General features: G+C 45.0%; 1 protein-coding gene across 1 annotated transcript in view; it reads left to right on the forward strand.

The window, feature by feature from the left end:
* LOC308324410 (uncharacterized protein) overlaps positions 1-26,359 on the forward strand; it is a gene marked incomplete at both ends in the record, with an annotated part of 197,602 nt that overhangs the window by 158,040 nt on the left and 13,203 nt on the right. Inside the window, one exon of the mRNA XM_080776456.1 lies at positions 8,788-8,904. Within this exon, the coding sequence (XP_080632582.1) occupies positions 8,788-8,904 (117 nt within the window). The remainder of the gene's footprint in view (positions 1-8,787; positions 8,905-26,359) is intronic.

Here is a 26,359-nt window from a genome sequence, read left to right on the forward strand (position 1 = left end):
CCCCAACACATTTACACGCAAGCACAGACGGAAGTGTATTTGAAAAAGATACACTGTGTGTGTGTGTGTGTGTGTGTGTGTGTGTGTGTGTGTGTGTGTGTGTGTGTGTGCGTGTGCGACTGTGCGTGCGTGCGTGTGTTACATGGAGTGAAGAAGATCCATTCCTAATTCAATCAGTCAGCACTGGCGTCACATCTCTCGCTATATCTCCCTTTGATTGGCTGGTGCTCTCTCTCTATCTCTCTCTCTCTCTCTCTCTGTTGAAAAAACGACTGACATAGAAACATAGCTTTTTCAGAAAACTGTCAGGATGTAGAAGAACATTTATAGAATCTGATCTCAGGTCAGAATGGGTTAATACAGTAAAGCTGGGTACAGTACAGGCTTCAAAAGAAGCTGAAGTAATAACTACGGTTCAACCAGAAGTCCAAACGTTTGCAAAGGAACAAAGGAGAGGCATGTGGTTCCATGTAGATATCCAGGACAAGTCTTCTATCCAGGGATTCTGACACTGATCTGAGATCTGTTCCAAGTCTTCTGTCCAGGGATTCTGACATCAGGCTGACACTGATCTGAGATCTGTTCCAAGTCTTCTGTCCAGGGATTCTAACATCAGGCTGACACTGATCTGAGATCTGTTCCAAGTCTTCTGTCCATGGTTGGCGCTGCATGCGTGGGGATTCTGACATCATCAGGCTGACACTGATCTGAGATCAAGTGTTACTGAAGATCAAAGAACAAATCTGGTTCTTAAGCCCCATTCACATTGAAGAAGCTGCTTTAAAAAGCAAAAGCAAAACTCTGGAAAACGCAGCTTTTTTTTGAGAAAGTGGGCGTGTACAAGGTACCTGTCACTCAAGCTGCCTGGACTGGCTGTCTGGCTTTGAGACGAGAGACGGGCAGTTTGAGCAGATGCGCATTTGAAAGTCTAAAATGTAAAATAGCGACTGTAGAGGAGACATAATTATATATTTAGTTACATCATAACCATTCATCGATGAATAAATAATATAATCTTGGTAAACTTGTTTGTAAATAACCGAACGGACCGGATCTCAATCCTCCCCGTCTTCAGCGCTCATGTCTCCCCCCCACTCCGCTCTCCTCTCCCCCAGCTGGCCACGAGCGAAACCCTCCGGGCATTTTTTTAAATGGCAGCTCTGTATGTAATGTTAATGTTGATTTAGAAAGAGCATACCGTAGAAATACAATTGTATATATCCAGCACGTCGTAAAAGCAATTAAAACAGCTTATGTTTACGTGCGGTTTCCGGACATTCAGTCCCAAGTCTCCCGTGGAAGTGAGCCCCTATCTCGGCGCTGTCTGTCTGTCACTGACCTCGGTTGGCTATATGTGGCAGTAGGAGACCGCTCCTCCACCACCCCCACGGACCCTCACCGTTTACACTACAGCATCAGCACATTTAAAGTTTGCTTTTAATTAGCAGATGATGTGAAACATTGTGCCAACTAGTAGTAGCCGGCTATGCATACTTTAATTACTTAATTAATAATCAATATCACGGTGATATTATCACCGGAACGGAGTCCAGTGCAACGGACCTGTGCACATGCATATCATACAACTGATATAAACTTTATATCAGTTGTATGATATGCATGTGCATAGAGAGATCAATAATTAATAGCCTTTATAATAAAGGCTATTAATTATTGATCTCTCTCGCGCACACACACACACACACACACGCGGTGCATACGACGCGCTGGGGACTCTGGACTTTAGTTCTTTGTCTATATATATATATATATGCTCATTTATAAACCGTGTGTGTGTTTAGTCCACGGTCAGAGACAGCTACGGGGTTCAGTTGTTCACCTCGGTGGGAACCGGGAGGGGGTAATTACTGCAGGGGCACTGAGAGAGAACTGGCTCGCAAGTGAGCCCCGTGTCGGCTCCTCCACGGTGCTCAATATCTCTCACACACACACACACACACACACACACACACGTGTTCTATCTATCTATAAATATAGGCTATCTACTATCTTTCAACTTTTGGTATGAGGTTCATCGATAGGCCTACATGAACGCAATAGACCAATTTAAATGATTCCCTCAAATAAATCTTATATGCGATTGGTTTATCGATTCAGAACGCAGCAAACCAATCACAAAACATGGGCAACATATTGCATAAATAGAGGGGGTACATACAACTGATATAAGGTATGATCAAGGCCCCACTCCTGTAGTACATTACTAGCGCCACTGTACCACGGTGATAGTGCCTCGGGTGACCTGCGGCCAGACCCCGTCGTCGAGGAGAAACCTCGAGCGAAAGTGGACCGACTTCTGGACCCTGTGGCCCGGCCCGCGGAGGACCCCCTAAATTGAGACTGGGTGTCGAGGAGCGTACACCAGTGGTCAACTCCCTGTGCTCAGGGCGAGGTCCCGCGACAAGGGCAATTAATTTTAGTGCGAGGAAACGTCCAGCAAAACACACGAGGACCGGCACAGAAACGCGCTGAGAGCGGGCTGCTCCTCCACTCTTCTCGGGGAAGGTTTTGGGGAAAACTCCGACACAACTATATTGTTTAGTTGTTTGTCTATCTATCTATATCTGCTAATTTATCAACCGTGTGTGTGTGCACTGTTTAGTCCACAAACAGTCCACAAGCGACGGATAGCGTTCTGGAGAGTTCAGTTCAGTAGTCCATCCATAGCTTCGATGAGAACCGGAGGGGGGGGTGAATGCACGATCACTTGTCCCCAGAAACGTGACACTCGCGACGGAACACGGAACACAACCTGTTTTCACCGCTTCGACAACTTGTTTCTCATATAAACTTTAATTTCTATCACTAAATATGCTATGGTCTTGCCAAATATCCATTCATATTTCATATACAGCCCATATTTAAAAAGTTTATTTTTTAATGCGGACAATTGGCTCGGACAGCTTTTCCAGAGCTTTTCGGTTTCGTAAAATGAGCTCAACTCCGCCTCCTCAAACCACGCTGTGCTCTGATTGGCTACACGCAGATTTTTAAAGCTCCAGCTTTTAAAAGCTGCTTTAAAGTTAAAGCGGGTATGTCACGCCCCTCGGGAAGCTATTAAGGCTATTAACGCTAGCATCTAGATTGTGACGTAAAGTCGGGCCAGCTCAATTTGACCAATGAAATTGATCTTGTATCTGGTCTAAATGTCAGAGCGGCTCTGGGCTCTGCGAGTTAGCGTTCCTGGTGGCTATCAACTCATGCTAGTGGTTTTGAGGCCACCTTCAGCCTCATAGCTGGGTAAAAGTTTGGTGGAAAAATTACTTTTTTGCTACAAAAAACTCGCCAGAATGACACCGAGTTGACGTCCAAGTTTTAGGGAAAACTGTTGCATAATCGCAATTCCGCGCGACGGGTTCCATCGTACCCATCTTGTCTATCTGTCTCCCCCCCGCTGACACGCCCTCAGCCGGCTAAGTGCTGAACAGGGCTCACGGAGCCCTGGAGCTTCACGTAACCACTGCCTGTGACTACTCCACCTCTCTCTCTCTCTCTCTCTCTCTCTCTCTCACACACACACACACACACACACACACACACACACACACACACACACACGCTCGCTCGCTCTCTCTCTCTCTCTCTCTCTCTCTCTCTCTCTCTCTCTCTCTCTCTCTCTCTCACACACACACACACACACACACACACACCGATATAGGGGCGGTCTCTCTCTCTCGCACACACGGGGGACTTCGCAGCCGGTGTGTGGTGGGCTTCAGACGGACTAGTCACGCGAAATTGCGATTATGCAACATCTCAGTTCAGTTCAGTGCAACAACTCAATGTCATTGTAAGGAAGATTTCCGAGCAATAAAATAATTTTTTTGATTACACTTTCACCTAGTCTGACGCAAAAGGTTACCTCAAAACCACTAGCCTTTGTGCGCTAGCCACTCAGCTCGGCTAGATGCTAGGTCACGTCAGAGCCTGAGATATAGTCACGTGTCGTTTGAAACTGTTTTCATTCAGACCACGTGATGTACCTTATCAGCAATGTTAATCTCGGGCTTTGACACTCCCCCTTTAAGGTTCGGTGAGGAAAAAAAAACGCAAAAACAAAAAAAAGCTATTCTTCCAGCTTTTAAACGCAGAAGCTGTTCTGCATAGAGATAACATGGGACCACGAAGCTAAAGCTAGCTTCTGCTTCTTCAATGTGAACGGGGCTTTAAGCCCATTTAGACCTGAGGAGGATATTCTTCAGATGTCCTCTAATCTAAATCATGACATGACATCATTATGTCAGTGCAGGTTCTCAAACTATTTTGTGTGAAGGACCCCCAGAGAATTATCTGTATTTGGCCGTGGACCCCCATCTCTAAATATGTTGTTACAACTTCCAGGGACCCCCCCCCCCCCCCCCCCATGTAGAAGCAAAGATTTGAGTTAAAAAACGTTCACTCTGAAAGAATATAAATTCAAAGATATCCACCACATTTTCACGATTGCCGTGCTACGAGCTTGTAGATCTGCTATTTTTCAACAGCTCAAGTATGACGTAATGCTACGAGCTTGTAGATCTGCTATTTGTCAACACTTTTGTCCTTCGTGGGGGTTGTTTACTTTCCTGCTGGCGCAGCTACCATACGTCATGTGGACACGTAGTGTATATGATTGACAGACGGTCAGACTCAGTATAACTGCTCTAATTCCTTCACAGGTGTTAGCGATGATAGTAACGGAGGCTCTGTTCCATCCGTTCTGCTCCAACAGAGCCAGGGTGCTGCTATGTTTGGCTCACTGGAAACCCTCGGCTACACTAGTGGGTCTCAGAGTGGCTTCCAGATGGCCCCGCGTACAGTAACTCTGAGAGGGTACAGATGGAACCCACTAAATGGAACAAGAGAGATAATTAGGTAACACCTGTGAAGGAATAAGTGTAGGGAAGGGGCCACCGGAAGTATAGGAAGAGTTATTCTGTGTGCATAGAGCCTGAATGATTGATGAAATGCCTCATCAAACATACTGTATAGCTTATACCGTACGTGATAGTCTAGGGAAAGCATGCACACGAGGACCCATGCAGAGGGAAAGCCTTTTACTTGTACAGTTTGTGGTTAAAAAGGCAAAAGCTTTAAAATATGCTGGTGTATATAGTATAATAGATTCATTGTACAGTTTTGTAGCAAAAGGCTTGTCGATATCTGCTGTGGGAAAAGCTCACAGGGACCCATACAGGGAGACTGTGTGGCTCAGGAGGTAGAGAGAGCAGGTCGTCCAATGATCCATGGGTCGGCGGTTTGAATCCCAGCTCCTCCTCCTCCTGTCTACATGTCGAAGTGGCCTTGGGCAAAGACACTATAGAACCCCAAATTGCTCCCGATGTGCTGGTTGGTGCATGGCATGGCTTCCGCTGCAATCGGTGTATGAATGCGTGTGTGAATGGGTGAATGTAATGCACAATCTATATGTAAAGCGCCTTGGATAAAGGCGCTATATAAATGCACCATTTACCATACAGGGGAAGCACTTTACTTGCACACTTTGTGGTAAAAGCTTTGATCAAATGTTTTAGTTATTTTTTCCCTTTCACTGCAACGGTGAACAAACACACGCTTAAATATCAGCCTGCATGTCTGCTGATTTCATCATGCAGCAAAACTATGACTCAAGCTAAATGCCCGAGCCGTGTTAGGTGAATGCTATGGGCCATGTTAGGTGAATGCTGGGTCATGTTAGGTTAATGCTGGGGGCCATGTTAGGTGAATGCTGGGGGTCATGTTAGGTGAATGCTATGGGCCATGTTAGGTGAATGCTGGGTCATGTTAGGTTAATGCTGGGGGCCATGTTAGGTGAATGCTGGGGGCCATGTTAGGTGAATGCTGGGGGCCATGTTAGGTGAATGCTATGGGTCATGTTAGGTTAATGCTGGGGGCCATGTTAGGTGCATGCTGGGGGCCATGTTAGGTGAATGCTATGGGCCGTGTTAGGTGAATGCTGGGGGCCATGTTAGGTGAATGCTATGGGCCGTGTTAGGTGAATGCTGGGGGCCATGTTAGGTGAATGCTGGGGGCCATGTTAGGTGAATGCTGGGGGCCATGTTAGGTGAATGCTGGGGCTGTGTTAGGTGAATGCTGGGGGCCATGTTAGGTGAATGCTGGGGGCCATGTTAGGTGAATGCTGGGGGCCATGTTAGGTGAATACTGGGGGCCATGTTAGGTGAATGCTGGGGGCCATGTTAGGTGAATGCTGGGGGCCATGTTAGGTGAATGCTGGGCCATGTTAGGTGAATGCTGGGGGCCATGTTAGGTGAATGCTGGGGGTCATGTTAGGTGAATGCTGGGGGTCATGTTAGGTGAATGCTATGGGCCATTTTAGGTGAATTCTGGGCTGTGTTAGGTGAATGCTGGGCCGTGTTAGGTGAATGCTATGGGCTGTGTTAGGTGAATGCTGGGGGCCATGTTAGGTGAATGCTGGGGGCCGTGTTAGGTGAATGCTATGGGCTGTGTTAGGTGAATGCTGGGGGTCATGTTAGGTGAATGCTGGGCTGTGTTAGGTGAATGCGGGGCCTTCACGGCGGTCCACATGCCCATGCAGATGTCTACTGAGTCCGTGTCCCTGATGCAGCCTGTGTGACATCGCACTGTAATAATTAAACAGTCCTTTTATTTTAATCCGGTTCCCCCGTTGCCCTGTGCTTTTTCATTATGCATGCAGGAGCCCAACACATTGTCCTCACATGCCGTATAAAGACTTGTACAGAACCGTGGTTTAGACTAGTAGACTAGTACAGGACCATGTTCTGTGGTGGAGATTTGCACAATAATACTTGTGCACATTGAATGCCCACGTGTACAGCCGGCCTACACTACGTAACTTCATCAAACGTTGTGTTACTGTACCAGTAAGACGCGCAAACGTGGGAAGCGAACGCAGCTCGTACATATTTGGGTTTTGGACGTATAGCTGAGTTTGGGGACTCCTTATATGGTTATGGCTGAGTCATGGTGACGTAACAGCGGGACAGACACTTGCATCAATCACAAACAAATCACTCAGCTCCATATATGGGCACAAAAGCGGGACAGACAGACAGACAGACAGACACACAGACAGACATGATCTGCTAGGTCTCATAGTAAGTGCTCACTGCGTTCGCAATAAGCAAGAAAGGGGGGGGGGGCGATCCGAGCATTGGAAAAAGTTAAAAATGAGGAGAAGGCGAGGATATTAAAGTACAAACGTCGACATGTTACGACTCCTTAGAGTCTTCATTAGGGCACGAATGGGATGATGAAGACTCTGTAACGACGTCGAAACATCTTTTGGCATTTTAACTTTAATAAAGTCCCCCCGATTTTATATCCGCCCTCTCCTTTTTCTTTAAACTGATTCTGAGTGCTCAGATCGCCCCTTTATCTGGTGCTATATGGAGTCCCTTTGATCCTGGCAGAACCACCCCTTTTTAACCCATTCTGACCTGAGATCAGATTAAAAAAATGTCTGTTTGAAAATGACAGTCTTCTGAAAAAGCTATGTTTCTATGTCAGTCGTTCTTCGATTTTTTTCAAAAATAGCAGACCCGAGTGGCGCGCTATGAGCTTGTAGATCTGCTATTTTTCAAATAGCTAAAGCATGACATAATGCTAACACCCAAAAGGGGTTCCGGCCCAAATTGGGTTAAAGGCTACAGGAAAGCAGAGACATTTTCCTTTTTTTAAAATAATGATGCATATCTCTATCAAAGACCCCCCTGAGGATGTCCAGTTAAAAATGACATTTAGAAAATATGAAAGACTAAGTAAGGCACAGTTGCGGTTATAAACATAATAACACCTTCCAAACAACACAGCTCAGCTTCTGGGCGACGTTTGTGCCTTACTGAATGAATTAATTAATTAATTTTTATTTCCCTGTCTTGTCATTAAGACCCATCCCTTACGGGATTATAAGACACCAACAACATAAATAAACAATTTCACGTTCACTTCCCACACAGAAGTTACACAATTGATCAAAACAAAAACAGAAATAAACATTATCATAAAATAAAATAAAATACATCACATATAAGTTTTCTTTGTCCGTATGTCCCAAGCGTTCTCTATACATATTCTGCTAATGCAAATATCTTTTGTTCGAAAATCCATCTCAGTCGCTCTGCATCACTTAACCACATCAGATCTATATTTTTACATCTGTTAAATAACTTTTGACGTAGCTGCATGATACAACGGGCAATAGAAAAGAAAATGGAACTCATTCTCAATATCATTTATGTCACAGTAGGTGCAAATACGTTCTTCTTCTGTAACTCCTCTATACCTCCCAGTCTCAAGGGCAAGATCCCAGAACGAAGGTGGGCACATGGGGATCTTTGTCTTTTGGATAATGGGGCACAGACGTACTTTTCACTAGCATAACAGCTTTTTATCGTAACAAATGTTCTCAACTGTATGTGGACTCGGCCCCAGACTTTTTTTTCCCTCCCTGTAAATAAAATCACACCTGTGTGAACCAAGTGGTGCAACTCCCCTCTCTCTCTCTCTCTCTCTCTCATTAGAGACACAGCACTACCCCTCTCTCTATTTCTGGCGCCCCCTACTGGTATAAATAAGTAACATACTCGTGCTCATTGACGTACACACGTACACAAACAGGTACATGGACATTGCGAGCTGGTTGTAGAAGTGGTTGCACCACTTAAAAATGTCTGTGTTTCCGAGGCTATACTCTACCGAAGACTCATGATATTTTTATTTTCTCCCTCTCTCTCTCACCCTCTCCCTCTCTCTCTCTCTCTCTCTCTCTCTGTCTCTCTCTCTCAGATCACAACCATCTGAACAACGCAGCTCTCTCTCCGTTGGGCCCTGCCATGGCCCTCTCTCACCCTCACAACAACCTGGGCATCGGCTTCAACAAGTACACCTCGCTCAAAGCTGTGGGTGAGTAGACGCACGCACACACACACACACACACACACACACACACGTGCGCGCGCACACACACACACACACACACACACACACACACACACACACACACACAACCATCAGCAGAACTAGGTTCTATACCGCTATGAAGTTGCATACGTTCACAACACAAAACCAGTACTGTTGCCACCACAGCCTTCTGACCTTGACCTGTTGACTTAAAGGTAGAGTAAGTGATTTCACTCAAAAAACCTTAGGTTTCGTTTTTGCCTTGGGACCTAAGCCTTTCATCCAATCAGGATAGAGAGTCAAAAACGAAACCTAAGGTTTTTTGACCCCCAGGGGTTAACTGGGGACAGGGAGGAACTCCTTATATGGTCAGCACACTCTATAGTAGAGAGGATTATCACAGCAAAACAAAAATTGAATTAAGTGAAATCACTGACTCTACCTTTAAACGCCATCATTGAACGGAGCCCCTTGAGTCTTTCAACTTCATCCCCCTCTTCTTCTTTTTTACCTCGTCACAAATCTCTTTGGGCGACAGTCGCTGATCTATAAGGATGACACATGCTATTTTTTGAGTGGTGCAACCACTCCAAGGAACAGCAATGTCCGTGTCTGTGTGTGGTTTAACCTATGTGTCAATGAGCACCAGTATAATGAGTACCAGTAGGGGGCGCTGTTGTGCCAGAAACAGAGAGAGGGATAGTGATGCACTGTTGCCTGCTAATGAGAGAGAGAGAGAGAGAGGATTGCACCACTCAGTTTTTTTGCAGAATGTTCTCCCCAGAATGTGGGGTGCTTTGCTCAAGGGCAACTTGTGGACTCGGGGTAACACCGTCCGCCATTCCTCTGAATGCCAACGTACTGTCTTCAGGTTCAGGTTTATTTGTCATAATGTATAGATACAGAGTATAAATTCAAATTAAATTAATTTAGCTCAGAGCACTCTCAGTCTTACATACACAGGACAATAAACAAACATCTATAGTGCAAAAAAAAAAACAGAAAAGAAAAGTGCAAGTGAAGTGACAAAACAGTGGCAATACAGTTCAAGGTCAGCTGTTCAGCAGCCTGACTGCCCCCTGGGGGTAGAAACTGTTACTGAGACGGGTGGTGGTGCGAGATTTGATGCTCTGGTAGCGTTTGTTGGAAGGAAGGGAGTGGTTTGAACAGAGTATTTGCGGGGTGGCTGGTGTCTCATCACTGAGTCAATATCTATTGCTATTAAAGCACCGTACATGAATCCATTTAGCCTACATAGATGTGACAATAGCTTTTTACTTTTCTATACATAAACCTAACGCAAGTTTATATACAGTACGCGGCCCGGTATTGATAACGGTAGGCAATTGCAACATTACTTTGATTATTATTACAAAACATAGGTTTAGGTTTAGGTTTATTTATTTAGCATATAGTACAAAAAATAGACAATAACATATCAAAGAAACAAAAATACAATGCAAGGAAAGGAAGAAGCCAGAAGGCTTATATGGAATCCTTTCCTGAAGGAAGAGGTCATTGGTTTAAAAAATGTAAAGTTCATAAAGAACAGTACATAAATCTACAAGTTGGCAAAGGGGGGGCAGCTGTGCAGTAAAGAAAAAATAAAAACACAGACTGCACAGAAAACAGAAATAAACAATACAACAAAACACACAAAATAAAATATAACGCATCAAGGTAAAACATGTAATCTACAGAGAGGAAAGAATAAGATATACATTAACCACTTCAGCCCTTACAGTATATACAATTCGACCATTCGAAAATAGCCGATCTACAAGCTCGCAATGCGTCGCATCGCGAGCTTGTAGATCGGCTATTTTCAAAATTATTTGTATACATTTCAAAACTTGAAATGGGGAAATTATGCACAATGAGTACTTTCTACTTTTGGTACACTCATTTTAAATTTGGCACTTTTACGTATCATTCTACATTTAGTAGAGTATTTCTACATTGCAGTGTCGATACTTTTACTCAAGTAAAACATGTTATACTTTTTTTTTACACTGGTGCTTTCAGCCCCATCCATGCAGGGTAACACATAACGGCATGTAATGATTTAAAGCACCAGAGTTACATAACATAAAAAGCATTATCCTTTTGAATCACATATTATTGAACATATTATTATGGCATACAGTACATTAGCGCCATCTTAGCCTCAAAAGCACTGTGGCTGTTATGGTGTGTTGTTCGTCATCTGGTTCAAACCGCCCATCATAAATGGGGACGGAAGTTATTGACCTGCATGTGAGCATTGTTCTTGTCTGTGTGTAGAGTATATTATGTGCTTTGCTCAAGGGCACTTCAGTGGTGGTAATTTTGCCTGTGCTATTAACTCATGTTGGATGAAAATATATGCAGTTTTTCCTCCTCTGGGTGATAAGCTGGAGAAACATTCCACACACCAAATGTTCTTTTTATCCAACACACACACACATGCAACACGTGACATATCTCCATCTTGTGACATATCTCTTCTGACTGACAGCATGTCTGGTCAGCGTTAGCAACAGCACGCACGCATCCACGCACGCACGCACGCACGCACGCACGCACGCACGCACGCACGCACGCACGCACGCACGCACGCACACACACACACACACACACATCTGATCACCAAGGACACCTATAAGGACTCATGCAGTGATGCTCATGCACAGTGACGTGTGTACACACGTGTACGTGTACTTTTGTCCCAGACACACACACACACACACACACACGTACGCACGCACGCACGCACGTCGCACGCACACACACACACGCCAAATGGACAGACAAACACATCCATAGTGTCAGCATACCAGACACCATGGGGAGTTTCAGCGGACACTAATGCACATGTCACATTGGCTTTCATCACTGGCGCCCCCTGGTGGGACCGCCGGTTACTACACACACCTGTAGGAGGAGTATTATACGGTGTAGTAAAGTGTAAGGTCGTAGGCTCTATAGTCCACTTTTCCTCCATTTTCCTGTCCATAATGTTCTTATTGGTACAGTATATGTACTGTATGTGTGCACCTTTTAACATTATCCCATTTTGGGGCGGGAACCCCTTTTGGTGTTAGCATCATGTTATGCTTTAGCTATTGAAAAATAGCAGATCTACAAGCTCATAGTGCGCCACCGAGTGGCGCACTACGAGCTTGTAGGTCTGCTATTTTTGAAAAATCGAAGAACGACTGACATAGAAACATAGCTTTTTCACAAAACTGTCAGGATGGTTTTTTAATCTGATCTCAGGTCAGAATGGGTTAACATTATTCAGGGCGTGCACAGATGTGGGCGTGCACCTCAGTATGTGGTGCTCTGCTCTTTTTTTCCATCTGGACATCAAAGTGTCCTTTTGAAAGTTATTATTATTATATTTTAGGTACAGATGTATATTTTTTATTTAAGGCATTGAATGGTTTTATGTAAGCAATCTTCAGAGAGTATACACCAGAATGATACAGTACACTACAGTTGTAAAAAAAATACATTTAGTAACAGAAGATTCTTGTTGTGAAAGAAAGGTCCTGCATGGTCTGGCACGTCTACCAGATGAATGCAGTTATGTCATAATTCAGCACTAGTTGTTTCAAGTTTCAATTCAATTGCACAACGCCTGGCCCTTCACTCACTTTACAGAAGTCTGTACGGTTCAAGAGATTTTCAAAAAACAAAAACCATGACACGTTGCTATTTTCATTATTAAGAAGTGCTTAATGTGGTTAATTCATAATAATGGATTGTAATTGACCTGTATACTGCTTTAGAGCATCGGCTGCGGTGTGCAGAGAGACGGTGAATGCTCAGCAAACACCGGAAGACAGAGCACGAAGCAGAAATAAACCGGAAGACAGAGCGCGAAGCAGAAATAAACCGGAAGACAGAGCACGAAGCAGAAATAAACCGGAAGACAGAGCACGAAGCAGAAATAAACCGGAAGACAGAGCGCGAAGCAGAAATAAACCGGAAGACAGAGCACGAAGCAGAAATAAACCGGAAGACAGAGCGCGAAGCAGAAATAAACCGGAAGACAGAGCACGAAGCAGAAATAAACCGGAAGACAGAGCACGAAGCAGAAATAAACCGGAAGACAGAGCGCGAAGCAGAAATAAACCGGAAGACAGAGCACGAAGCAGAAATAAACCGGAAGACAGAGCACGAAGCAGAAATAAACCGGAAGACAGAGCGCGAAGCAGAAATAAACCGGAAGACAGAGCACGAAGCAGAAATAAACCGGAAGACAGAGCACGAAGCAGAAATAAACCGGAAGACAGAGCATGAAGCAGAAAAATGTCACACTGCAAAACTGTCTGTATTCCATTCCTGTCTGTGCGAGAGAGACATGGAGGGAGAGATATGGAGGGAATACGCCCATAAATATGTCACATATACCCATGTGGTATATGGCCCTATATCTCTCTCTCTTTCTTTAATATGGTATTTTGATTAGTACTACTGTTATTGTCTGAAGGGAGCCAAACCTTGATACGTTTTACTCTCATGTACCTGTACTGTACAGGAGATGTAGCAGCAAAGTACTACAACCTTGAACCTTGATATGAGGATAACCCGATGGTGTAAAGACTCAAAGGTGTTAAGAGGCAGAGAGAGAGACGGACAGAATATGGATGGAATAGTTGGAGAATAGAAAGGGATTAATATAAAGGGTTGTGAAGGGAGACGAGAACAGGAGGAGGAGACAGAGGAAAGGAGACGAGAACAGGAGAAGAGAGAGAGAGAGAGAAATGCAGGGAAGTTGAGGTGAGGACGCACGAGCCGTACGGAAAAATAAAACTCAGACGGTGAAAAGTAATAAGGCAGGAAACACAGAGAGACGTTTAAAAAAAAAAATGAAAACAGCATGACGGAAGCATTAAATCACGATTGTATATTCTGCTCAGCGTCAGACGTCTGAATACAACACAGCCAGCCCTCAGTCACACACATTATGCTGTAAAATAAATGGATAGTTCCACACTCACTCCAGAGGACCACTATAGTTCCACACTCACTCCAGAGGGCCACTATAGTTCCACACTCACTCCAGAGGGTCACTATAGTTCCACACTCACTCCAGAGGGCCACTATAGTTCCACACTCACTCCAGAGGGCCACTATAGTTCCACACTCACTCCAGAGGGCCACTATAGTTCCAAACTCACTCCAGAGGGTCACTATAGTTCCACACTCACTCCAGAGGGCCACTATAGTTCCACACTCACTCCAGAGGGCCACTATAGTTCCACACTCACTCCAGAGGGCCACTATAGTTACACACTCACTCCAGAGGGCCGCTATAGTTACACACTCACTCCAGAGGGCCACATTGCATAATACTATACTGTATCAAAAATAGCAGATATACAAGCTCAAGTCAAAACACGTTACACTGCAACGCGTTTTGAAAAATACAATTATAATACTGGTCAGCCCCCCGGGCTGCATGTGCCCCCCTCCCCCCCCGGTCCACATTTGGACCCCCGTTCCGCATGTGGCGGCTTGTGGCCCCCCCGGGCTGCATGTGGCCCCCCACGGACCACCAGTTGCCCATGATGATATACACCAGGGGTAAGCTACCTGGAGTGGCGTGCCATAGAGTGACATGGAGTGCCATGATACTTTTCCTTGATACTCAGAGTGCCATAGTAATAAATCCCCCTTAGTCAATAGTACATTTCCACAGTTTCCACATATTTTATCGCCCATGTTGTGTTGCTATACATGTCATGCATAATGACCCATATTCAGATTTTCTTTCACATCACAACAGTAGAAAATATTTTCTTTCACTGACAGATTGATCAGTCGGACTCAGTGCAATATTTTCTCTATTTTCGAACTCTTTGCGTATAGCTCTGTTGGTTTGCTTGTCGTAAGCGGACCAAGCTCTTTTTATTGCCTCCGTCTTGTCTGCCGTATCTTTGACAGATTTTTTCTGTGTCTAGTTTCAAAGTGACGCTGAACGCTTGACATCCGACACACAACATCAACGCGAATACTGCAGAAGGTATCATTTATTCTACAACGTGCACGTGCAAGGGGACTGAAAAAAAAAAAAGGTTCTCCCAGCGTGCCAGCCGGTGCCACCCGGCGTGCCATCGTAGGGAACGCGTGCCCATAAGGTTGCCGACCCATTATTATAGTATAATATACACCAGTCCTTTCTCCGTGCTTTCCTTCCTCCCACCTCCATCTCTCATCTTCTTTGTTTGGCAGAATGACACACGGCATCATCAATGACACTTATGTTTGTCTCTTCTGCTCGTATATCACCCCCCCCCCCTCCCCCCTCTCTCTTTATCTCTTTATCGCTCTCTCTCTCTCTCTCTCTCTCTCTCTCTCTCTCTCTCTCTCGCGCATGCATGCACGCACACACGCACAGACGCATGCATGCACGCACACACACACGCACAGACAGGAACAACAAACATGCCTGTTTGTGCACCGCGCTACTACTACAAGTCTGTCATGCTATATATGGCCTTATGCCAGCTGATTGGTTCCCTGGTGCTGCATTTAATGATCAGCTCTCTCTCACACACACACACACACACACACACACACACACACACACACACACACACACACACACACACACACACACACACGTACACACACACACACACACACACACACACACACAGTGTCACAGACCCTATACCTCTCCTGCGTTGTAAATGTTAATGACTGCATCTCATTTGAATTACATTTCTGTCAAGATTATGTTTTCGCTACTAATTTCTGTCTCATTTGCCGTTATTTTCTCTCTCTCTCTCTCTCTCTCTCTCTCTCTCTCTCTCTACCTCTCTCTATCTCTCTCTCTCCCTCTATCTCTCCCTCTCTCTCTCTCTCTCTCTCTCTCTCTCTCTCTCCCTCTCTCTCTCTCTCTCTCTCTCTCTCTCTGTCTCTCTCCCTCTCATTTTTCCCCTCCGGAGGTTAGTCACTTTATTCTCGTTTCATAACTTGAACAGACAGCCATGTAAGCCTGCGTGTGTGTGTGTGTGTGTGTGTGTGTGTGTGTGTGTGTGTGTGTGTGTGTGTGTAACACAAACACACACAGCCCATATTGCTAGTGACATGGTTGACACATGATACAACAGCAATGAACAACATGTGATAAATGACTTGGAAAAATAAATAGTTTTAAGTGCCAAAAAGCCCATCTTGCGCACACACACACACACACACTCATACATGCGTGCATGTGTATTTGACTGACAGGTGAGTGATTTATGACCCCCCCCCCCCTGCCACGTAAATGATTTACGGCCGGGTGAAAACGTCCCACTGTCGACACCCCCCACCCCCCCCCCCATTCCCCAAAAGTACATTTTTCTTTTTAATATCAATACTTTGCTGAAGTGTTGAAAAGAAAAATGAGGACATTTCATTTCCAAAAATGGTTATAAATAATATATTTTTTTATATGTTTGGGTCCCAAGAGTCCCTTCCTAGAAACGCAGTCGAGTCGAATATACAATACTTTGAAATGTAGCTGGAAGTGAAAGTCTGACATTTATATACTTTATATACTTACTGATATTTATATATATACAGTAGTACTCTAATGTAAATGTACTTAGTTACTGTCCACCACTTCCTCAGAATACCAACGAAGTCGCCCTTTTACTAGTCAGACGACAAGTATTCCCCGACATTCGAGTAAGGAAGCTGCCATTTCCGTTCACGAAAATATATTTTTAGCACTTTTTTTCTTAGTTCCATTTATGCTAATAAGCAGCAAGCTATACTGTATATGCTTAGATGATTTATATTTATAGTATATTAGGATACATTTGCGCGACTGTAAAGACGAAACGGAAGTTGGGAGGAGACTGAACTTCCGCTTTATATTTTACTCGTGATCAGAGCTTCCGTTGCTCCAGACTGTACGACGGAAGCATTTATATTTTACTCGTGATCAGAGCTTCCGTTGCTCCAGACTGTACGACGGAAGCATTTATATTTGACTCATGATCAGAGCTTCCGTCGCTCCAGACTGTATGACGGAAGCATTTATATTTTACTCATGATCAGAGCTTCCGTTGCTCCAGACTGTACGGCGGAAGCATTTATATTTGTCTCATGATCAGAGCTTCCGTCGCTCCAGACTGTACGACGGAAGCATTTATATTTGTCTCATGATCAGAGCTTCCGTTGCTCCAGACTGTACGACGGAAGCATTTATATTTGTCTCATGATCAGAGCTTCCGTTGCTCCAGACTGTATGACGGAAGCATTTATATTTGTCTCATGATCAGAGCTTCCGTCGCTCCAGACTGTACGACGGAAGCATTTATATTTTACTCATGATCAGAGCTTCCGTTGCTCCAGACTGTATGACGGAAGCATTTATATTTTACTCGTGATCAGAGCTTCCGTTGCTCCAGACTGTATGACGGAAGCATTTATATTTTACTCGTGATCAGAGCTTCCGTTGCTCCAGACTGTACGACGGAAGCATTTATATTTGTCTCATGATCAGAGCTTCCGTCGCTCCAGACTGTATGACGGAAGCATTTATATTTGTCTCATGATCAGAGCTTCCGTCGCTCCAGACTGTACGACGGAAGCATTTATATTTGTCTCATGATCAGAGCTTCCGTCGCTCCAGACTGTATGACGGAAGCATTTATATTTGTCTCATGATCAGAGCTTCCGTTGCTCCAGACTGTACGACGGAAGCATTTATATTTGTCTCATGATCAGAGCTTCCGTCGCTCCAGACTGTACGACGGAAGCATTTATATTTGTCTCATGATCAGAGCTTCCGTCGCTCCAGACTGTATGACGGAAGCATTTATATTTTACTCGTGATCAGAGCTTCCGTTGCTCCAGACTGTACGACGGAAGCATTTATATTTTACTCGTGATCAGAGCTTCCGTTGCTCCAGACTGTATGATGGAACCATTTGGATATTGCGAGAGGCAACCATCCGTCTGGGAACGTGACCCTTTTTACCAAAGTCTCACACCGGGGGTATACATCCGGGTGGAAACTGCTCAGCCTGGTATTCCTAAACCTAAAGTAACCTCAGTGAATGCTGTGCCCTTCCCTGTCCAGTGTGACCTTTTGCGAGCCCCCCCCCCCCACCCCTCTTTGATTATCTAGAGTGGATTCACACTGTGAGTGTAAGCCGTGCTTACGGTTGGCTCCAGGGTCAACCCTGCCTGTTCATCGGTATATTATGCCTACGGGTGTACTGCATACGCATGCGTGCACACGGTTAAATTGTGGCTCGTAAGCGAAGGTTACGCAACCACTGCTTTTTCAATAAGGTCCATTATATGTAGTCACCTTGAACTGTTTGACACACATACTGCACAGTAGACATCATGAATTATTTTTCAATTTGTGTTGCATTGTATCCAATTCAATTCAATTCAAAGGGCTTTATTGGCATGAGAAAACATACGTTTATACATTGCCAAAGCAGAAAGAACAATACAACAACACAGCAATACAATCAAAACAAAAATGATGTACATTTTGAAGGTCAGAATCTTCAATAGATCGAATTCTATGTACTGAGATCACTCGATGCAGGTATACTAGTGCAGGAATACACAATGATTATAGTCTTTAGGGTGGTTGTGTTCCCTTTTGATATCCTTCTCCTATATCACAGCAGCAACTCACAAATCTTGCTGCTGTGTTTGCACATTGTTGTTTTTTGTCATTGGTCATGTTTTCAAAATCTCGGTGTGTGCATTGTAGTACAGTATGTGTCTCTGATGTCTCCATTGCCTGGCTTGTTCAGCCGACATCACGTATATTATATTCAAGTGACTCTTTCTTGTGGCAAACTGGTGTAGACCTTATTTCTTCCTGCAGAGCAGACACCATGCACATCAAACCATAATTATGTTCAACTGTGCTCAATTGTATGTACAATTTCTCAGAGCGAGAGAGAGAGAGAGAAAGAGAGAGAGATAGAGAGATGTAATACAGTGCGATGTTACTGCATAAGACAGTGTATTATTATTATTATTGGGGCATGCCTCCCGGCAGAAATCTGCGCACTAATGAGCGCACCTTTCTAGTTAGAGTTCGGTTTTAGTATTAAAGTTTCTTCTATTTGGCATTCAATGAGATGTTTTCTGAATTACATAAGAAGCACAGAACTTAGCCTACATTTTAATTGGTACCAGAGTGGCAAGGGGACCTGTCTGTAAGGGGGGGTGGGGGGGGGGGGGCTGGCCCCAAAAAAACACTGTGCTTGAAGAGCATTTCAACCACAAACTAGCTTTCTAAACGTGAAAAGTTTGTATACTTTTCACTATGTGTTCTGGCATTTGTTGTGGTGAACGTAAACCCTGTAAATGGTGTTCGAGGGTGGAAAATATAAAGAAAAAGACACTTGTCTTACGATTATATATATGTATATATATATTTATATATATATATATATATATCTATATATATATATATATATATATATATATATATATATATATATATATATATATATAACCGTAAGACAAGTGTATTTTTCTGTATACAGATAAATCCAAGGGGTTTGATTCTGATGGGGGCTGTTTTCAGGGGTGGGTTTGATTCTGATGGGGGCTGTTTTCAGGGGTGGGTTTGATTCTGATGGGGGCTGTTTTCAGGGGTGGGTTTGATTCTGATGGGGGGCTGTTTTCAGGGGTGGGTTTGATTCTGATGGGGGCTGTTTTCAGGGGTGGGTTTGATTCTGATGGGGGCTGTTTTCAGGGGTGGGTTTGATTCTGATGGGGGCTGTTTTCAGGGGTGGGTTTGATTCTGATGGGGCCTGTTTTCAGGGGTGGGTTTGATTCTGATGGGGGCTGTTTTCAGGGGTGGGTTTGATTCTGATGGGGGCTGTTTTCAGGGGTGGGTTTGATTCTGATGGGGCCTGTTTTCAGGGGTGGGTTTGATTCTGATGGGGGCTGTTTTCAGGGGTGGGTTTGATTCTGATGGGGCCTGTTTTCAGGGGTGGGTTTGATTCTGATGGGGGCTGTTTTCAGGGGTGGGTTTGATTCTGATGGGGCCTGTTTTCAGGGGTGGGTTTGATTCTGATGGGGGGCTGTTTTCAGGGGTGGGTTTGATTCTGATGGGGCCTGTTTTCAGGGGTGGGTTTGATTCTGATGGGGGCTGTTTTCAGGGGTGGGTTTGATTCTGATGGGGCCTGTTTTCAGGGGTGGGTTTGATTCTGATGGGGGGCTGTTTTCAGGGGTGGGTTTGATTCTGATGGGGGCTGTTTTCAGGGGTGGGTTTGATTCTGATGAGGGCTGTTTTCAGGGGTGGGTTTGATTCTGATGAGGGCTGTTTTCAGGGGTGGGTTTGATTCTGATGAGGGCTGTTTTCAGGGGTGGGTTTGATTCTGATGGGGGCTGTTTTCAGGGGTGGGTTTGATTCTGATGGGGCCTGTTTTCAGGGGTGGGTTTGATTCTGATGGGGGGCTGTTTTCAGGGGTGGGTTTGATTCTGATGGGGGCTGTTTTCAGGGGTGGGTTTGATTCTGATGGGGGCTGTTTTCAGGGGTGGGTTTGATTCTGATGGGGCCTGTTTTCAGGGGTGGGTTTGATTCTGATGGGGGCTGTTTTCAGGGGTGGGTTTGATTCTGATGGGGGCTGTTTTCAGGGGTGGGTTTGATTCTGATGGGGCCTGTTTTCAGGGGTGGGTTTGATTCTGATGGGGGCTGTTTTCAGGGGTGGGTTTGATTCTGATGGGGCCTGTTTTCAGGGGTGGGTTTGATTCTGATGGGGGCTGTTTTCAGGGGTGGGTTTGATTCTGATGGGGCCTGTTTTCAGGGGTGGGTTTGATTCTGATGGGGGGCTGTTTTCAGGGGTGGGTTTGATTCTGATGGGGGCTGTTTTCAGGGGTGGGTTTGATTCTGATGAGGGCTGTTTTCAGGGGTGGGTTTGATTCTGATGAGGGCTGTTTTCAGGGGTGGGTTTGATTCTGATGAGGGCTGTTTTCAGGGGTGGGTTTGATTCTGATGGGGGCTGTTTTCAGGGGTGGGTTTGATTCTGATGGGGCCTGTTTTCAGGGGTGGGTTTGATTCTGATGGGGGCTGTTTTCAGGGGTGGGTTTGATTCTGATGGGGCCTGTTTTCAGGGGTGGGTTTGATTCTGATGGGGGCTGTTTTCAGGGGTGGGTTTGATTCTGATGGGGCCTGTTTTCAGGGGTGGGTTTGATTCTGATGGGGGCTGTTTTCAGGGGTGGGTTTGATTCTGATGGGGCCTGTTTTCAGGGGTGGGTTTGATTCTGATGGGGGGCTGTTTTCAGGGGTGGGTTTGATTCTGATGGGGGCTGTTTTCAGGGGTGGGTTTGATTCTGATGAGGGCTGTTTTCAGGGGTGGGTTTGATTCTGATGAGGGCTGTTTTCAGGGGTGGGTTTGATTCTGATGAGGGCTGTTTTCAGGGGTGGGTTTGATTCTGATGAGGGCTGTTTTCAGGGGTGGGTTTGATTCTGATGGGGCCTGTTTTCAGGGGTGGGTTTGATTCTGATGGGGCCTGTTTTCAGGGGTGGGTTTGATTCTGATGGGGCCTGTTTTCAGGGGTGGACTGGCCACAGGATGTACCAGGCCCGGTGGGCCGACCCTCTGGTGGGCCGGGCTGGGCCAAAAATGTTAAATTAGTTGTCTGTCGGTTGTGTATCATTTGTGACCAAATTTGACTGAGAGACTGCCATTGGATTTTTTTGATTTTTTTTTCATGTCATATGAAAGCAGGAAATCATAGCTTCAAATTTACATATTGGTTGTTCAGTTTGACCCACCAGTTTTGGAGATATGGCTTATGGAGTATAATGTCTTGCAGAAAACAGCGAGTTGAGAAAACAGGCTTGAAAGGTTCACTTCTGTGGTCTCTAACATTACACCTAGCTACATGTTTAAGCATTTATTTCATATTTACATGTCTTCTGTGGTCTCTAACATTACACCTATAGCTACATGTTTAACCATTTATTTCATATTTACATATCCAGACATGCTCTAGTATGTGAAGAGTCTGCCTGTGCTATTAAATCATTTTGGAAAAAAAAGTTTTTCTCCTCCGGTGAAAAGCTGTAATTTGCGCGATGGCAGTCTCTCAGTCAAATCTGGTCACAAATGTTAAATTAGTTGTCTGTTGGTTGTGTATCATTTACTGTATGTTGTACTGTAAATGTGGTGGTGTGTTTAAGGGCTTGTATTTCAAGTATTTGTATTATGGGCCTCGACCCGAAAAGACAGTAGAGCATCCGCGAGCTGGTTGTATAGTGGGCCAGTCTGGGCCAAATTCTGCGAAAATGTCGTCCAGGCTGGCTGTTTTTCATAAATCATAATTATGCAGTCTGTCAAATAGCAGGAGGGGGGGGGGGGGGGTCATAAATCTCTTGTTTCAAACACACACACACGCAGCAGGGCATGTGCATCATGCTAGTTAATTACTACTTATGTACCAATCAACTCATCTCTTCACACATGCTTAGCAGCTCTCCAGCAAGGCAGTAATAAACAACCCCACCATGATCACTGAGCTCACACAGCAGTAGTGGGGAAAAGTACTCACATGTTTTACTTAAGCCATTCTGACCTGAGATCAGATTCATACGAGGTTTCCACTGGACACACACTGGTCTGATGAACCCATTCTGACCTGAGATCAGATTCTAAAAATGTCAGTCGTTCTTCGATTTTTTAAAAATAGCAGACCTACAAGCTCGTAGCGCGCCACTCGGTGGCGCGCTACGAGCTTGTAGATCTGCTATTTTTCAATAGCTAAAGCATAACATGATGCTAACACCTAAATGGGTTCCCGTTCAGAATGGGTTAAGTATAAAACATGTATCAACACTGTGCAATGTACAACTTACTCCGGTATACAAGTGAATGTCCAGGAATTCTAAATTTACTTTGAGTAAAAGTATAATATTATTAGTATCAAACTGTACTTGAAGTATATGTGCCAAAAGTAGAACGTATACTCGTCATTATGCAGAATGTCCTATTTAAAAGTTTTCAAATGTATAAATGCGACGCATTGTAAGCTTGTAGATCGGCTATTTTCAAATTGCCAAAATGTATAAAGAGCTGAAGTGGGTAATCATTTTTTATATAATGATGAAAAGCTACAAAGTAACTAGTATAACTAACGTTTTTAAATAAATATAGTGGGGTAAAAGTCCAATACTTGTCCACCTGAGATGTGGTGGAGTACTGTAGAAGTAAAAGTATTGGAAATACTCAAAGAAAGTACCAATAGCTCATAATTGTACCTATAAATACTGTACTTGTAAATATATACGTAGTTAATTTACAGCACTGCCAGGTTGCCAGGTTGGTGGTTGCCAGGTTTGGCGGTTGCCAGGTTGGCGCTCTGTGCGGCAACAACAAGGTCAGGTCGAGGACACAACACGACAGCCTGGGTGGGAGTGGAGTGGGACATAATAACAGCTGACCCTGGGCCAGCTCTGTCTCTGCCAGGCCAGCCTGGGTGGGAGTGGAGTGGGACATAATAACAGCTGACCCTGGGCCAGCTCTGTCTCTGCCAGGCCAGCCTGGGTGGGCGTGGAGTGGGACATAATAACAGCTGACCCTGGGCCAGCTCTGTCTCTGCCAGGCCAGCCTGGGTGGGAGTGGAGTGGGACATAATAACAGCTGACCCTGGGCCAGCTCTGTCTCTGCCAGGCCAGCCTGGGTGGGAGTGGAGTGGGACATAATAACAGCTGACCCTGGGCCAGCTCTGTCTCTGCCAGGCCAGCCTGGGTGGGAGTGGAGTGGGACATAATAACAGCTGACCCTGGGCCAGCTCTGTCTCTGCCAGGCCAGCCTGGGTGGGAGTGGAGTGGGACATAATAACAGCTGACCCTGGGCCAGCTCTGTCTCTGCCAGGCCAGCCTGGGTGGGCGTGGAGTGGGACATAATAACAGCTGACCCTGGGCCAGCTCTGTCTCTGCCAGGCCAGCCTGGGTGGGAGTGGAGTGGGACATAATAACAGCTGACCCTGGGCCAGCTCTGTCTCTGCCAGGACAGCCTGGGTGGGCGTGGAGTGGGACATAATAACAGCTGACCCTGGGCCAGCTCTGTCTCTGCCAGGCCAAGCAGGTTGGCACCGTATGTGGGTCTGGACTCTGGACCAAGCTGCTCTGAGGTCTTTGTTACAAGCCAAATAGAAGGAGAGTCTATGGTGGCAGTAGCTGGTGGACGATTAAGTCTTCCGCCCGGGTGTTATGGATCATGTCATGTATCACAGCTCTATCACAGTATTATGGGTCGTGTCATGTATCACAGCTCTCCTGGTATTATGGGTCGTGTCTTGTATCACAGCTTTCCTGCACTGAGACCTGCATAGCTGCTGCTGTTTGGTTATCGGGTTACGACACACAATCCACGTATGAGTGGAATAACAGAACTTGACACTAGAGACGGGTAAGAACCTGTGGCAGGCAGGCAGCGGAACCTTCGCCAAGATGTAAGGCTCAGAGTGAAGGATGAATGAAAGGATGAGAGGATTTGAAAGATTTTAAGTCAGCGAGAGAGAGACAGAGAGCTAGAGGGGCAGAGACACACTGACTGGGTGTGCGTGCGTGTGTGAGAGAGAGAGATATATCTGGGCTGGGCTGAATATGTCAAACAGCAGAGTGTAAGATTCCCTGAGCGGTTAGATGTTCTTCTTAAAAGGTGAGAGAGAGTGCGAGCTAGAGACGACGAACAAACGAACACCGAGAGAGAGATCGAAATGAAAGATTAACGTCATGGAAGAGCTCAGAGGTATGCCTCGTGCATCTGGCCCTGTTCCAGCGCGTTAGCAAGTTCTCACTAACGCCTACCAGGGAAGCCTTGGCTGCAGCGAGTGGTCCAACAAGGCGCAAAAATAAAATAAACCAAACTACTTTATACTACTCATCCAAACAAAGCCTGTGAAAGTCTATTCTCCAGGCTGGGAGGGAAGCCTCCCAGGACCCCCCAGCTTCTCTGTGTGATATTCCTTTTGGGCATGAAATAAAATGTTTTATTTAGAGCGCCCTGTACAGATCCGGTCAGATCCGTAGAGGATGAATAGAACATGACTGGCGGACATATTTTACTTTCTGCACCAGAAGAAAAACGATATAGGCCTAATTATTATACGGAGAAGCTGCAGGGTCCTGAGGTCCTTCCCAGCCTGGAGGATAGACTTCCAATAACACGAAAATCTCTTTGTTATGGCGAGTATAGCAAAAGTAGTTTAGTTTATTTGTGCTAAAGTTGGACCCCTCGCACGGCAGTGGAATATTTTGAGGCTTTCCTGCATGCAATCATTGCCAGGGTGTTCGTGAGACCCTGGACCAGGGCTATAGAGCGTCACAGTCCCTCGATCTGACCCTTCACGATGATTAGCATGAAACATGCTAATCATGCTAACCGGAGCCTCGCGCTCATTTTTTCCTTATTGACCTCCGTTCTAGCGTTGTGCCGCCTCACCTCATATCACCTGATCTGAGCCTCAGGTGGGCGTGGCACGATGCCTTTGAGATGAAAGGGGAAGGACAGACGGCGAGAGCATATCCCATTTAGACCTCACGTCAAAAAACAAACAAAAAAACGTTCGCTCTGAAATAATATGTATTCAAAGATTTGTGCCGCATTTTTAACGATTCTTGCAAAAATAGCAGACCTACAAGCTCGTAGCGCGCCACTCGGTGGCGCGCTACGAGCTTGTAGATCTGCTATTTTTCAATAGCTAAAGTATAACATAATGCTTAGTTAACTTAAAACAACCAAAAGGGGATTTCCGCCCGGAATGGGATATTCTGTGTGAAGGTGTGAGTTATCAGCAGCGCTCTGCATGATATCCTGTCTGTCTGTGAAGTCTCAATTTCTAATTAAACCCTAACGTCCGGAGAGAATGAGGCCATCTTTCAACGAGACCACAGGGGAGAGAATCTTTTTTTTTTAATTTATATATATATATTTTTAGAAACGAATATGATATTTGCTGGCACAAGCTCTCCTACTGCAGCAGTGCTAAAATAAATCTATTATTTTTTTGTAATTTCTTTTAAACGTATTTCTCTGTGAGAAACCTCACGACCGTTGTTTGCGCCAGTGCTTTTGTTGGTCCAATCACCGTGTTTTGTTCTGTAGCTCCAGTTAGCTAATTGTCGAGAGTAATGGCTGCGTGCGATATTGAACAGTCAAAACTATTTGTATCAATACACCTGTATCTCTATGTAGCAACTGCCACACAGGTTAATGATGATTTATTTTAATACCATCATTTAAAAGTACATGGTGTATTATTTAATATTTCTAATTAACGCCATCTGTCAAGGGTAAGGTCCTATACATTTCTGTGCTGTCTATTGTGTGATTTTGTTATTATTTGGGGGGTTTTAAACACTATGCCTATGATTTGATATATTGTGAGTGACATGGGTCTGAGTTGGACTGACGCCCATAAAGTAGGCGGAGGTTACCGGCCTGTCAGGTAGACGGAGAGAGACAGCCAAACAAACAGG

This window comes from Protomyctophum bolini (genome assembly GCF_963924005.1).
Source record: "Protomyctophum bolini genome assembly, chromosome: 11".
NCBI lineage: Eukaryota > Metazoa > Chordata > Actinopteri > Myctophiformes > Myctophidae > Protomyctophum > Protomyctophum bolini.